General features: G+C 37.8%; 1 protein-coding gene across 3 annotated transcripts in view; it reads right to left on the bottom strand.

The window, feature by feature from the left end:
* Window positions 1–13,549, bottom strand: part of CDK19 (cyclin dependent kinase 19) — a 161,973-nt gene that overhangs the window by 43,990 nt on the left and 104,434 nt on the right. For all 3 annotated transcript variants that reach the window (XM_046675895.1, XM_046675896.1, XM_046675897.1), the window contains 2 exons: window positions 2,817–2,927; window positions 1,188–1,328 (listed from right to left, as the gene is read on the bottom strand). In XM_046675895.1, coding sequence (XP_046531851.1) covers window positions 1,188–1,328; window positions 2,817–2,927 — 252 coding nt within the window. The remainder of the gene's footprint in view (window positions 1–1,187; window positions 1,329–2,816; window positions 2,928–13,549) is intronic.

The following is a 13,549-nucleotide window of genomic DNA, read 5'->3' as shown; positions in this document are numbered from 1 at the left end:
AATTAACCTTCAACAAAAGATTCTGATCAATGATTCAAACATGATCTGACCTCAAAAATATAACTCACATAGGTTACATTAAGTATATAGCAAATCAGAATCTGAAAGCATGTATGAAGGAGGTTTTGATCTAGAACAACCTCATGTACCCAAGAGTCATTTAAAAACGTGCTGATTTATGATTAATAGTAAAGTGGGTAGGTGGACATCTTTGAGAACCTTACAGTTTAAAATCATGAGGCGAAATGCTTCTGCTGATACGGTAAATCCCTCTTTGTGGGCATAGTCATTTAGCCCCAGTTTAGCTTCAATGCCACAGCAAGAGATGGTCAAGTCAGATGACCAGGCCTGACAAGGTAGCAAGGGTATTCATTCCTTTTTGTAATAAATACTTCTCCTCAATCATTAAAACTGAGTTGACCTAGATTTATCCCCATCATATGCCTAGAATCTCCAAAAGCCTAAGACATAAATGATCATGAAACCACTTTTGCAGGGAGCAAAATAAAACTACCAGTTATAAACTCATGTGTATTACAGCTATGCAATTATCTTCTCAAGAACAAAGAAAAAATCTCATCAACATGAACTAAAATGACAATAATGTGAAGATGAATAGCACATAATTTGACATTAAGAAATGTCTGTTATATGTGCACTGAATAAAAAAGTGAAATCAAACATTTGAATTGTGGTTAATTTGCCTAATTAGTATATTCCACCTGTTAGATCTATTCATTTATTTATTGTTAATACTGATGACAACATTCTATTTATTGGATGCAGTGTCATTCTTTCAGCTTACTCTTAAGGAAAACAAACAATGAGAACTCAGTCTTTAATTATCAATGTTTTTACTAATGATGAGCAATAATATGAAAAACAAAATGGATCGAAAGACACTTTTCACATGACTATCCCACTAAGATTATACCAATCATTTGCTGAAAATCACACTCACATTTTATAGCTATCCATAAATATAAGGGAAGAACATATACCAAATGTTAATAATGATAATCTTTTGATCACAGGCTTATGGGTGATTTTTCTTTCTTTCTTTTTTTGCTTACATGTATTTTCAAAATTTCTATAAGTAATGTTTATCATAATTGTACAGAGAAGAAAAGATGTTTTTTAAGAGAGGGGGAAAAACATATTGATCACTTTAAAAGAAACACACTTACCAGATCTCTGTGAAGCACCCAATTTGCATGGAGGTAATGGATACCATCAAGAATCTGGTAAAGTAATGATTTAACCATAGATCTTGGCAGCTGCATGGGCTTTTTATTTGCTTTTGATGCACGGTGAAACTTAATAATATGCTAAAAATTAAAAAAAATAAAACATACTATAATATATAGTCTTTGCTAATATCTTTATCAATAAAACATAATCAAGGCTGCAATAAATTCTCTACATTTTAAAATTACTTACTAAAGGGCAATAATGTCACAAAGAAAAATAATTTGAATAATAAGGTCAACCAAAAGGGAATCTATATTAGGGGTGAATAGGACAGTGTAAATGTGGGTATTAATGACTAGATTTACTGAAACCATTAAGATTTTCATTAAACAGGACCAAAAGGTAGAAAGGGTTGATATTTAAAAGCCTGCCTAAAAATAGTACTAGTTGTATTCTCTACTGACAGAATGAAAGCTTTTCAAAAACGGAGAAAAAACTGTAAATTTTTACTATTCTATAAAAAGTTAGCACTTAACACATTTAGGTAACATCACTGACTATGTTTATATTTGAATTATTGAGAAGTTTCGCCTTCTTTTGGCACAGAATAAAATTAGGATGAATTCCTAGTAGTAAATATTAAATAGGAAATCACTAGAAAGGAGGAAGGAGAGAAAATGGAGCATTCGATCCCATTGAAATAAATACAACTAGATCACCATATTCAAATTTTTATGTCCACATGTTATATTGTGGGTTATTAAAACCTTGTAATAAAAGGGAAGAAACGCTACCTGCGCCCCACATCCCCACCTCTACATCCATCTCCAACCCACCCCTTTCCAAAACACGTCAAAATGGGTACTGAATATCCATGAAAAAGATGGAGAAACACACTGGAGGTTCTTGTCAATATCTGCTGTAATAGCATAAACTCTGAAAGTTCCTTCAAGGCCTAGGAGTCTGTTAAAGTTATTCCTAAATAGATTTGTAATTTATATAGATGACAAACCACACTGCATTGAACCAAAATTTAATTATCCAAAATTCGAACTTACCGCCAAGTTTGAATTTTTTCACTTTTTTGCATCTCCTCGGATAATATGTTTAAAGCCCTGATTCCTAATTTTAAAAGCCTGAAATCAGAATTTTTGGCTTCTTTTATATATTGATAAAACATCCTTAATATTTGCAAAACCAAACATATACTTCCATTTGGTGAAGTTGGTTTTAAATGGCAAAATGCTGCAAGAGATTGACCTTAACTTAGAGAAACTATTCATGAGTACATAACTGATTAAATTTGAACTACTGTGTGTACCACAAAAGAAATTTTCACTACATATCAGTACACTGCCATTAATTACTTGCATAGAATTATAATCTCCCACTCATTAACATTTTCTGAAGCGAAATTTCTGAATATTACAAATACTATCTTCTCAGTAAAATAAGATGTTAATCTTTACTGGTCAGATTCTTTTAAATCAACATTTACATTATATTTATTTTGAACTATGGTCAACAGAGCAAGTTTTCCTTTCTATGCATTAGCAATATGCAGTGCATGCATTTATTTATGCATATCTATATAAAATAATATTAAAAATAGAGTTCAGACTTACCCACAAATCATGTTCTGCATAATCAAACAGCAGCCACACCTTCCTGTCACTGTGAGAAAGGAACACCTTCTGCAGTGCGATCACATTAGGGTGCTTCAGTTCTCGCAAAAGCTGAATGCAAGAGGAAGAGACAGGTCACTATTCTGTGAGCTAGGAGGGGGAATGATGAATCTCCTATAACTTCAAAGTGACAGTTTTGAAAATTTAGACAATTCGGATAAACAAAATGAAAGGAAAAAAATACCACTCTGTTAATATCTTGGTGTGTATCTTTGAAATCCTTTTTCTATGTATATGATGTATGTTTCTAAAATGAGATCATTTTAAATGGTAAAATGTAAAAGGATAAACAAAAGTAACATCATATCACTAAAGAATTAAATTTTGGTATGTGCATAAATTTTTTACTAAAGGAAAACCTTCTTGGGAGGCAAGAATCATGTATTAATACTGTTTCTATCCACCATAGCACAGTATATGCTCAATAAGTATTTGGCAAAAGAAGGAAGGACAATTAACAATCCCCACAATTAGCCATGCCTAGAGCATCCGCTTGAGGTTCTTTAGAAGAGCAGTGAGCATGAGGGAATGATCCTAACTTCTTTCAGCTAAGTTCTCCCTTGCTGATCTGGTTTATCTTGCTGTCTTATTATCAAAGTCCAGCCTGAACCTTCTGCTTCGTGGAGGCCTGTTCCTGTTCTCTATTTAAGGACCCCTTCTCCACACCAGTTGTTATCAGTGGGTGTGAGGGCACATAACAGGCAGTTACTTAATACAATATTTAGCAACAATAACATTAGCTGCTCAAGGTGAAAGCCTCATAAATATGCCTGCCTCAGGCAGCCCTTCACCAGGGTTCAGATTTAATAGGCAGAGAGAAACAGACTCAATTTGATAAATATTTTGAATACCTTTAAATGTAAAGCTCTGTGGAAGAAACAAAAAGGGAGAAGGAACAAAACTTTTATTGAATGCTTTCTATGTGCAAGATGATTATATATAAATGTTCTTCTCTCATTTAGTCCTTGTAGCAACCCTATGATGCACACAGAACCTGAGGTTCAGTATAATAAAAATAACTTGACCAAAGTCACACACCTAGAAAGAGAAGACGTTTAAATAGATTGGCCTGATTCCAAAGCCCATGCTATGTCCACTACGGCTGTCCACTTGTCTCCAATTCCCACAATGTGTGGGGAAAACACATATAAATAGATCAATGAGGCAGAGAAAAATATGTTGCTTACCCATTCTAACAACTTTAAATGAGTAAAGCATACCTTGAGTGCCTGGGCTGGAATCATGTAAAAATCATCTGAACTCCACCTCTGGAACTTCTTGAGACTACTTCCCAGGTGCCTACTTCTTTAGTACTTTCAATGATAGATTTCCTAGTTCCTCAGTTCTGTCATTTTGGCTCTGTACCTCAGTCTTTATCGTTACCCACACCTTGACAGCCTTGCTGGGAAGTGCTCTACCAGCTGTAATTTGGGCACAATTCCTGGATATGACTCCCCAGGTTGTCCCTCCAACCCATATGCCCTGGAACACGGCTAAGAGGCAAGTGCTAGGATGGGGTGGGCTTCTCCTAGCCCACCCTCCACTTTTCAGAGGCTGCCTCACGATTCTGTCTGTATTTCCTGTTGGATCTAGGTGGGAAAAGAGGGAAGACATAATATAGTCCCACTCCCTTGGCAGGGAGAGGGAGTGGGGAGCAATTAGATGGGTGCTCAGCTATCAGCTGCTATCTCTGTTCCTGCTGCCTAAGAAAAGTTAGGCAACCCTGCTGCTTGTTTCAGATGCAAATGTTAGATATAATATGCTCCCAGTTAATGATGGAATCAGAGAAGGTGGCATTTTGGAGGGATGCAGAGCTATATCCAGACAGTTTCCTGCTTTTGAATGCTTTATGCTCCCAAACTTGGTGGAGTAATGTGTTTAATGACACCACCTGCCATGGTCAACCTTCAAGCACTTGGGCCCTGGTAAAAGTCCTCACTCCGGGCGCAATGACTTGTCTCTCTCTCTCTCTCTCTCTCTCTCTCTGACTCCTTGGTATTGATGAACTTAGGTGCAGAATATGCAAAATATGTTCTCTTTGCTGCTAGCAGAGGAAGGGAAGGTAAAACTCACTTCTGCATCTAAACCAGGCTCTTGAAACACCAAATATTAGCACACACTCCTGACTCCTTGACTCCACTTGTCTAGGAGAGGGGATGTCACATGTAGCAATGTTTAATCAATACCTCTAAAAAATTGTGTTTTCTGTGACCACAAATTATCGATCCTTCTACAACGAATCCACTTGAAGTCCCACTATTAAACACTATTTTGAACAGGTAACACGTTTACCTGGCTCAAAAATCAAAAGTACATAAAAAGAAATACACTGAGATGTCTCATTACCACTCCTGCCCCCAGGGACCCCAGCCCCTCTTGCCTCCTAGAGGTAACAACTTTTATTAGCTGTTCATTAAGCCTTCCAGGGTTTCTTTATGCAAATACAAGCAAACATGAATATATATTTTTACCTGACCTTATTTACACAAAAGATAGCATTTTACCCTTTTTATTATTTTTTTTTTTTACTTAATCTATCTTGGGAATCTCTCAATATCAGTATAATATTAGTATACAGAAATCTTTCTTATTCTTTCTTAGAGCAGCATGGTATTTCTAGGTCATCTTTTTGTATTGTGATAAAATACACATAACATAAAATTTGCCATTTTAAGTGTACAGTTCAGTGGCATTAAGTACATTTGCACTGTCGTGCAACAATCACCACTACCCTTTCTCCAGAACTTTTTCATCATCTCACACTGAAATTCTGTGCCATTAAACAACATCTCCCCATTCCCAGGCCCTGGTAACCACTATTCTACTTTCTGTCTCGACAAATTTAACTATTCCAGGTACTTGATATAAGTGGAATCAGATAGTATTTGTCCTTTTGTGTCTGGTTTCTGTCACTTAATACGTCTTTAAGGTTCATCCATGTTGCAGCGTGTGTCAGAATTCCCTTCCTTTTTAAGGCTAAACACTATTCCATTGTACATACATACCACATTTGCTTATCCATTCATCCCTCCCATCATCCCGTGGACATCTGGGTTGATTCCCCCTTTTGGCTATTAGGAACAACGCTGCCTTGAACACTGACGCACAAGCATCTGCTTGAGTCCTTGCTTTCAATTCTTCCATACACCCAGAAGGGGAATTGCTGGATCTCATGGTAATTCTATATTTAATATTTTGAGGAACCACCAGATAGGTTACCTATTAATATGACATACAGGAGGGAAGAGTGCAAAGTTTACAACTGCATGCATTTACTAGAAATTTTTCCCTAATTCTCAAATTTGCATTTTCTAGTTCAGCAATATACACGTTTCATTTCTTCATACCTGTTTTACCTTTTATACCCTATAGGTGTCTACAAGTCACTAAATACTAATTTGAAGGCAGACTGAGGCAAAGAAATAGCAGACTAATGTTATCAATGTTTATTTTGTTCTAATTTTGTTCTTCTAATTCATCTTTCACTCTACAGCCAGAAATTTCAAAAATTTCAAAATACAAAACTGATCATCTCCATCACTAGGGATAGATCTGAGGAAGTAAAGCAAGAGATAAGACAAAGGCCAAATAATGACGAGCCTTGTAAGTCATGCAGAAGTGTAACTAGCGAGGTTCTCTAATATCACTGGCAACGTGCTGGGTGCAGTGGGTTGTTGTAGAAGCCAGCTGATATAAAAGGTACTACAGGTAACAAAAGCAAAAATAAACAAGTAGGAATATATCAAACTAAAAAGCTTCTGCACAGCAAAGGAAATCATCAACAAAATGAAAAGGCAACCTACTGAATAGGATAAAATATTTTCAAATCATATATCTGACAAGGGGTTAAGATACCAAATACATAAAGAACTCATACAACTCAGAAGCAAAAAAACAATCTAATTAAAAAATGGGCAATCTGAATAGGCATTTTTCCAAAGAAGATATACAGATGGCCAACAGGTACATGAAAAGATGCTCAACATCACTAATCATCAGGGAAACGCAAATCAAAACAACAGTGAGATATCATCTCACACCTGTTAGACTGGCTATTAGGAAAAAGACATAAAACATGCTGGCAAGGATGTGGAGGAAAAGTGAACCTTGTGCACTGTTGGTGGGAATATAAATTGGTACAGCCACTATGGAAAATAGTATGGAAGTTCCTCAAAAAATTAAAAATAGAAGTCCCATATGATCCAGCAATTCCACTTCTGGGTATTTCTCCAAAGAAAATGAAAACACTAACTTGAAAAGATATATACACCTCCATGTTCATTGCAGCATTATTTACAGTAGCCATGATATGGAAACAACCTAAGCGTCCATTGATAGATGAATGGATAAAGGAGATGTAGTATGGGTATATACACAATGGAATACTATTCAGCCATAAAAAAGAATGAAACTTTGCCATTTACAACAACATGGATGGACCCTGAGGGCCTTATGCTAAGTGAAATGAGTCAGAGAAGGACAAATACCACATGATCTAACTTATATGTGGAATTAAAAAAAAACCCAAAAACTGCAACAAAAAACCAAGCTCATAGACAGAGAAGAGATTGGTGGTTGCCAGAGGTGCTACCACACAAAGGCACAATCTGCTCACCACAAGACAAAAGCCAATCGTCAAGAGGCAAGATGGTGGCAGAGAAAGGGCATTTTATTATAGCTTGCTAGCAAAGGGAAAGATGGTGGACTAATGTTGGAAAGAACCTTCTTAAGGGGCTATAGAATCTTGAAGCAGTTACATAGGCCAGTGGGTTATGGGGGTGGTTAGGAACGTTGACCCTCTGTTGTTACAGACTGGGGGTCGCCACACCAGACCTTTCTGTTTTCACTGATGATGGCTATCAGCACAGACTCTGTTCAGGGGTCATCACGTTCCTAAGGAACTCAAAAGAACGAAATTATCATCTTATTGCAGCTGGGAGGTACATGCACAAGCAGGGGTCATAAAATCTACAGAGCAGGTGGATCTCCTGGAGGGTGCTTATCCAGTCAGGTTAATTAGTCAGAGGTCATTCAAAATTACAATATGGTTTCTTTTCTACAGTAGGTTTCCCTTATGTCAACCTTGTGTTGAGCATGGGTATCAGAGGCGGGCATGGTAGTGGGAGAAATGAGTGAAGGGGGTCAAAAGGTAGAAACTTCCAGTTATAAAATGATGAAGTCATGGAAATGTAATGTACAGCATGGTGACTATAGTTAATAACACTGTATTGCATATTTGAAAGTTGCTAAGACAGTAAATCTTAAAAGTCCTTATCGCAAGAAAAAAAAATTTTGTAACTATGCATGGTGATGGATGTTACCTAGACTTACTGTGGTGATCATTTCGTAATATACACAAATATCAAATCATTGTGCTGTACATCTGAAACTAACATAATATTATATGTCAGTTATACCTCAACTAAAAAAAAGAGGGGCGGGCCCTGTGGCCAAGTGGTTAAGTTCGCGTGCTCTGCTTTGGCAGACCAGGGTTTCACCGGTTCAGATCCTGTGTACCGACGTGGCACTACTCAACAGGCCATGCTGAGGCGGCATCCACATAGCACAATCAGGAGGACCTACAATTAGAATATACAACTATGTACTGGGGGGCTTTGCGGGGAAGAAGAAAAAAAAAAAAGAAGAAGACTGGCAACAGATGTTAGCTCAGGTGCCAATCTTTAAAAAAAAAAAAAAAGAGTCCCACACTGACTACTGCTGTGCGTGTCTCCCGGCTGGGCCACTGAACAAGCAACTTCGAGGGGGATGGAGTTTAGGATGACTCTCAGATTTGGCTTCACTGAATCATCTGTACTTTATGTGTATTTACATTAGTATATTTTCATACTGTTTTAACTGTTTACATTTGCCTCCCCTATTAGACAATAAGCTTTTTGCGGACAAAGACAATTTTTAACTTACCTGTGTATCCCCAGGGGCTAGCACAAGGCCTGGCACATAGAAGGAGCTTTTTTTAGTGATCTCATCCAGTTTGGGGGGCTTTAAATGTCACCTATACACATTAACTCCCAAATGTTTATCTAGCCTACACATTTTCCCTGAACTCCAGCTATGTGCATCCAACTGCCTCACCATTTCTACTTGAATGTTCAATGCCCAAAACTGAGGTCATGACCTACACCTCCCCTGCCTTCTACCCCAAATGCTCTTCCCCTATCTCAGTTAATAGCAACTCCATCATTCCAGTTACTCAGGCAAAACACCTCATCTACTTTTAGCTCTATTCTCAATATCACCTTCTCAGTGAGTCTTCCCTGGCCCTTCTATTTGAAATTATAACCTCCCTTCTGCACCTTTATTTTTCTTTCTTTCTTTTTTTTTTTTTAAGATTGGTACCTGGGCTAACAACTGCTGCCAATCTTTTTTTTTTTTTTCTACTTTATCTCCCCAACCCCGCCCCCGTACACAGCTGTATATCTTAGCTGCACGTCCCTCTAGTTGTGGGATGTGGGATGCCGCCTCAACGTGTCCTGACGAGTGGTGCCATGTCGGCGCCCAGGATCCGAACCCTGTGCCGCCACAGCGGCACGTGCGAACTTAACCACTTGGCCACGGAGCCGGCCCCTGCTCCTTTATTTTTCTGCAAAGCACTATCACTATGAAACATACTATAGCTCTATATCCCTTCTCTATAATTCTAAAGAGCTCAGAAAACCAAAAGCTTTACAGTAACTAAAGTAGGAAAAAAATTGTACACTTCAATGGAAAAAAAAAGGCACTGTCAAGGGCACAACCTTCCAGGTTATCTGATTCTGACTCTGTGGAAGCTATTTTACAACTCTATACATTATAGACAATTGATAATAATGCAGAATAACCCTTGTCTATACACGTGCAAATTCTGCCGTCCAGTTCATTGACTTCCCTCTCCCACTGTGGAAGAAGGGAGTTTTCCCTTAATTTGCACATCATTTTAATATTCCTGATGTATAAATGTCTGTTCTAAGGAGTCTTCTTTGAATGCGTTGTAACATCTGTGTGGTTCCTTCATTTAATAAGTTAAATAAAGTCTTTAAAATGTGTTCACTTTATATCTGTATCACAGACATTTTACCTTTTTTGAAAATTATCCTTTAATAGTTATGTTACAAAAATATCTCACTTGCACTAACATGAAGCTGCTACAGTTGTATTTATCCCACTGAGTGTGATGTTCATATTTTTATTACTAAAGAAACATTAATAGGTTTGATTACTGCTTCAGACCGCCCCCCCACCGAGTGTTAGGCAATCTATAATATACACCATATTATCTTTCTAACATTTAAAAAAATTGAATCTAAAACACATCTGTTCCCAAGACTTTGCTTAAGGAATTGTGGACTTGGGTGTTGTTTGTTTATTTTATCTTGTCTGTCTCTCTCCATTACCATATAAGCTGCATGAAAGCAAAGCTTTTTGTTAGTTTTATGTGCCCAGTGCTTAAAATGGTACCTAGCACATAGTAAGCACTCAATAAATATTTGTCAAAAGAATTAAATCTACTGAATTTATCTGGTTACTACTCACAAAATAAACCAGTAAATAGCTTGTAACATAAAACTTCGCTGTCCTTTCGAAAGGTGTTTTGAATGATTTTGTTTTCAATAAATTGAATAGACTATGTCTAAAATACTAGCTATTCTCGGGACGCTAACTCCTCACAAGTTACATTTTCTTTAGCTTAAAAAGGAATAGTTCTCAACTAGCACTCACTCTACCATGGAAGCATAAGAGTGCCGGCTTGATGTAAAGAGTAGAAACTCAGCTTGCAATCATAATAGCTCGGTGCGAGATATTTAACTGTAGAACCTGAAAAGCAAAAGGATACTTTGAGGGTGTTTCCTGAAGGGGATGTGGATGCAGTAAGTGCTGCAAAATCCTGAGGAAACTGATAGATAGGAAAAGAGGACAAAGGAGACAGACTTGCGGAACTAAAGCAGAGATTAATCCAACGAGTGGTTACTTTCAAGGCTAGTTTACTAATAGAACACTAGGCCCTAAGCAGACGCCACACAGTATTGCATTCTCTACCCTTAGTTATTGAAACAAGTAAAAAAGTAAATTCCTCTACCACTATTTACTGAAGAAACAAATGAGCAAAAACAATAAACAACATAAAGTGTCCAATAATAAGAAAACTGATAAGTAAATTATGGTATGTCCACATATTGTAGCGTCAAGTCTATATGCTAAGAGTATGTAAATACATGAGAAAATACTTATGCTATAATGTTATAATGTTATGATGTAGTACAAAAGGGCTGCAAAATATAAAATATGTTTATAAAACAGGAAATATACCAAAACATTAATATAGTTATCTCTAGGTGGTAGGATTATGTATGATTTTTATTTTTCTATTTTTCTACAATAAGAATTACTCTTATAATTTAAACACGCATACACACCCCAAATGACAGCTCTTTCTCTCCAGAAATCCACCTGCTAAAATAAGATGCTATCATACTATCCCAGCTTCTTATGCGATTAATCTGAGAAGGGACACAAAGAAAGGAGATGGTCACGCTTGTGCTTTCCTTCATTGTTGGTAATATCAGATCTTACCAATGGACTTTAATCTCTTGTCAGACAAATATTTGCTTAACACGATAGCATGCAACTGCAAATATGCTTTAATCACATCTAAACGGCAGTTGAGTATAGCATCATTTTCCTGTGGAAATCCCACACTAAATAATAACATCTCCTGTGCCAGACACTCACAGAGCACTAACGTGATCCCAAAGGAGCCTAATGAAGAATATGCAATGGACGTGCTGAGACTTTAGCTGATTCCCCTTCAGGGGCACATAAGCACCTATAAAAAGTGTCCACTTTTCTGGGGCCGACCAAGTGGTGTAGTGGTTAAGTTCATGTGCTCTGCTTCTGCAGCCTGAGGTCCACAGGTTTGAATCCCAGGCACAGACCTGCACAATGCTCATCAAGGCCATGTGGGAAGGCAGCATCCCACATACAAAACAGAGGAAGACTGGCACAGACGTTCACTCAGGGACAATCTTCCTCAAGCAAAAAGAGGAAGGTTGGTAACAGATGTTTGCTCAGGGCCAATCTTCCTCACCAAAAAAAAAAAAAAAAAAAAAGGTCCACTTTTCACTATTCTAAACATATAATAATCTAAAGTTACCATCCTAAACTTTTTTCTCTATAGCATTACTTGGGATTCTGACTCAATTTGGTGAGCTTTGTGCTAGACTAACAATACAGAATCCATTTGTATTTGTATTTTTTATTTTTTCCTTTTTCTCTCCAAAGTCCCCCGGTACATAGTTGTGTATCCTTAGTTGTGGGTCCTTCTAGTTGTGGCATGTGGGACGCTGCCTCAGCATGGCCGAATGAGCGGTGCCATGTCCGCGCCCAGGAACCAAACCGGTGAAACCCTGGGCCGCTGAAATGGAGCACGTGAACTTAACCACTTGGCCACAGGGTTGGCCCCCACCATTTGTATTTTTATCCACACATTTTTCTTGCCCTTTCATTCCGACTTTCTGTTCTCCAAGTCTCTGACGCCCTCTTGGGTTCCAGATTCCTTTCCAGAGTATCTGAATGGAAAGGGTCCTCTTATACTTCAATAACTCACTTATCTCAAAGTAAATCCAACTTTCTCTTCTTATTTGATCTGTTATAAGTAACAGTATGATTCATTTGACCATCATTCTTTCCCTTGGTAAGAATGGCTTTATTGTAAAAAGCACTGAGTGTGTCATTCTTTTAAATGTATGCTACACCCCTCCCACCCCCAAACGAAGATAAATAAAGCACTAGATTGTATGGTAAATAGGAGATTCACCTAACTCCGTAATGCTCCAGGATTCCTATACTGAAATTTAAGAATTAGCATTTTGAAACCTGCCACTTTCACACCTGTGACAGGCCTTTTGGAAGTTCGTCTTTACCAAGAATACAGACACATCATAACCTCCCAGCAGGTGGCACTCATACTCTGAAAAGGGGTATAGAACAGTAACCCAGCCCTAGATGAACGTGGCCCTAAACTTTTTGTTTTATTTTATTTTAACGACACTTCTTAGGTACCAGTCATAAGCTTCAGGGAAGTCAGTGTTTCCCATTGCCACCCAGTACAAGTGACAGTGAGGCAGCAGGTATAATGCAAAAAGTACAGATTTTAGAATTCAGAGACCTATCTGAGTTTGTGTACTGACATACTAGCTGCACGACATAAAAGCAAGTTGCTTAACCCCTCTGGGCCTCATGGAAGAAAAAAAAATCTACTGCCAAACATACACACAGTTTCTGTAAGGATTAAATGAATGTAAGTACATTAACTCTATAACACAATTCTTAGAACATATTAAGTACTTTGCAAATTATAGTTATTACTCCCATTATAACTACCACCATTTGCGAGAATGTTATGAGGACTAAATGACATAATATATGTAGAATGCCTGGCATACTGTAAGTTCTTGGTAACCAATAGCTGTTATTGTTGTACATAAGCGAGAAAGGCTAACCACTCCAGGCAGTCAGATTGCTAGAGAGAGAGAAATGCCGCCATGGGGAAGTCCACAGCATTTCCTACCAAAGTGCCTGAAACACTCCTTTAGCAGATTCTGTAAAAATACTATGGCTAGGGACTGGCCCAGTGGTGTAGTGGTTAAGTTTGCGCTCTCCGCTTCAGCACCCCGGGG

This window comes from Equus quagga, chromosome 11, assembly GCF_021613505.1.
Source record: "Equus quagga isolate Etosha38 chromosome 11, UCLA_HA_Equagga_1.0, whole genome shotgun sequence".
NCBI classification, from domain to species: Eukaryota; Metazoa; Chordata; class Mammalia; order Perissodactyla; family Equidae; genus Equus; species Equus quagga.
This window is presented reverse-complemented; position numbering and strand designations above follow the sequence as displayed.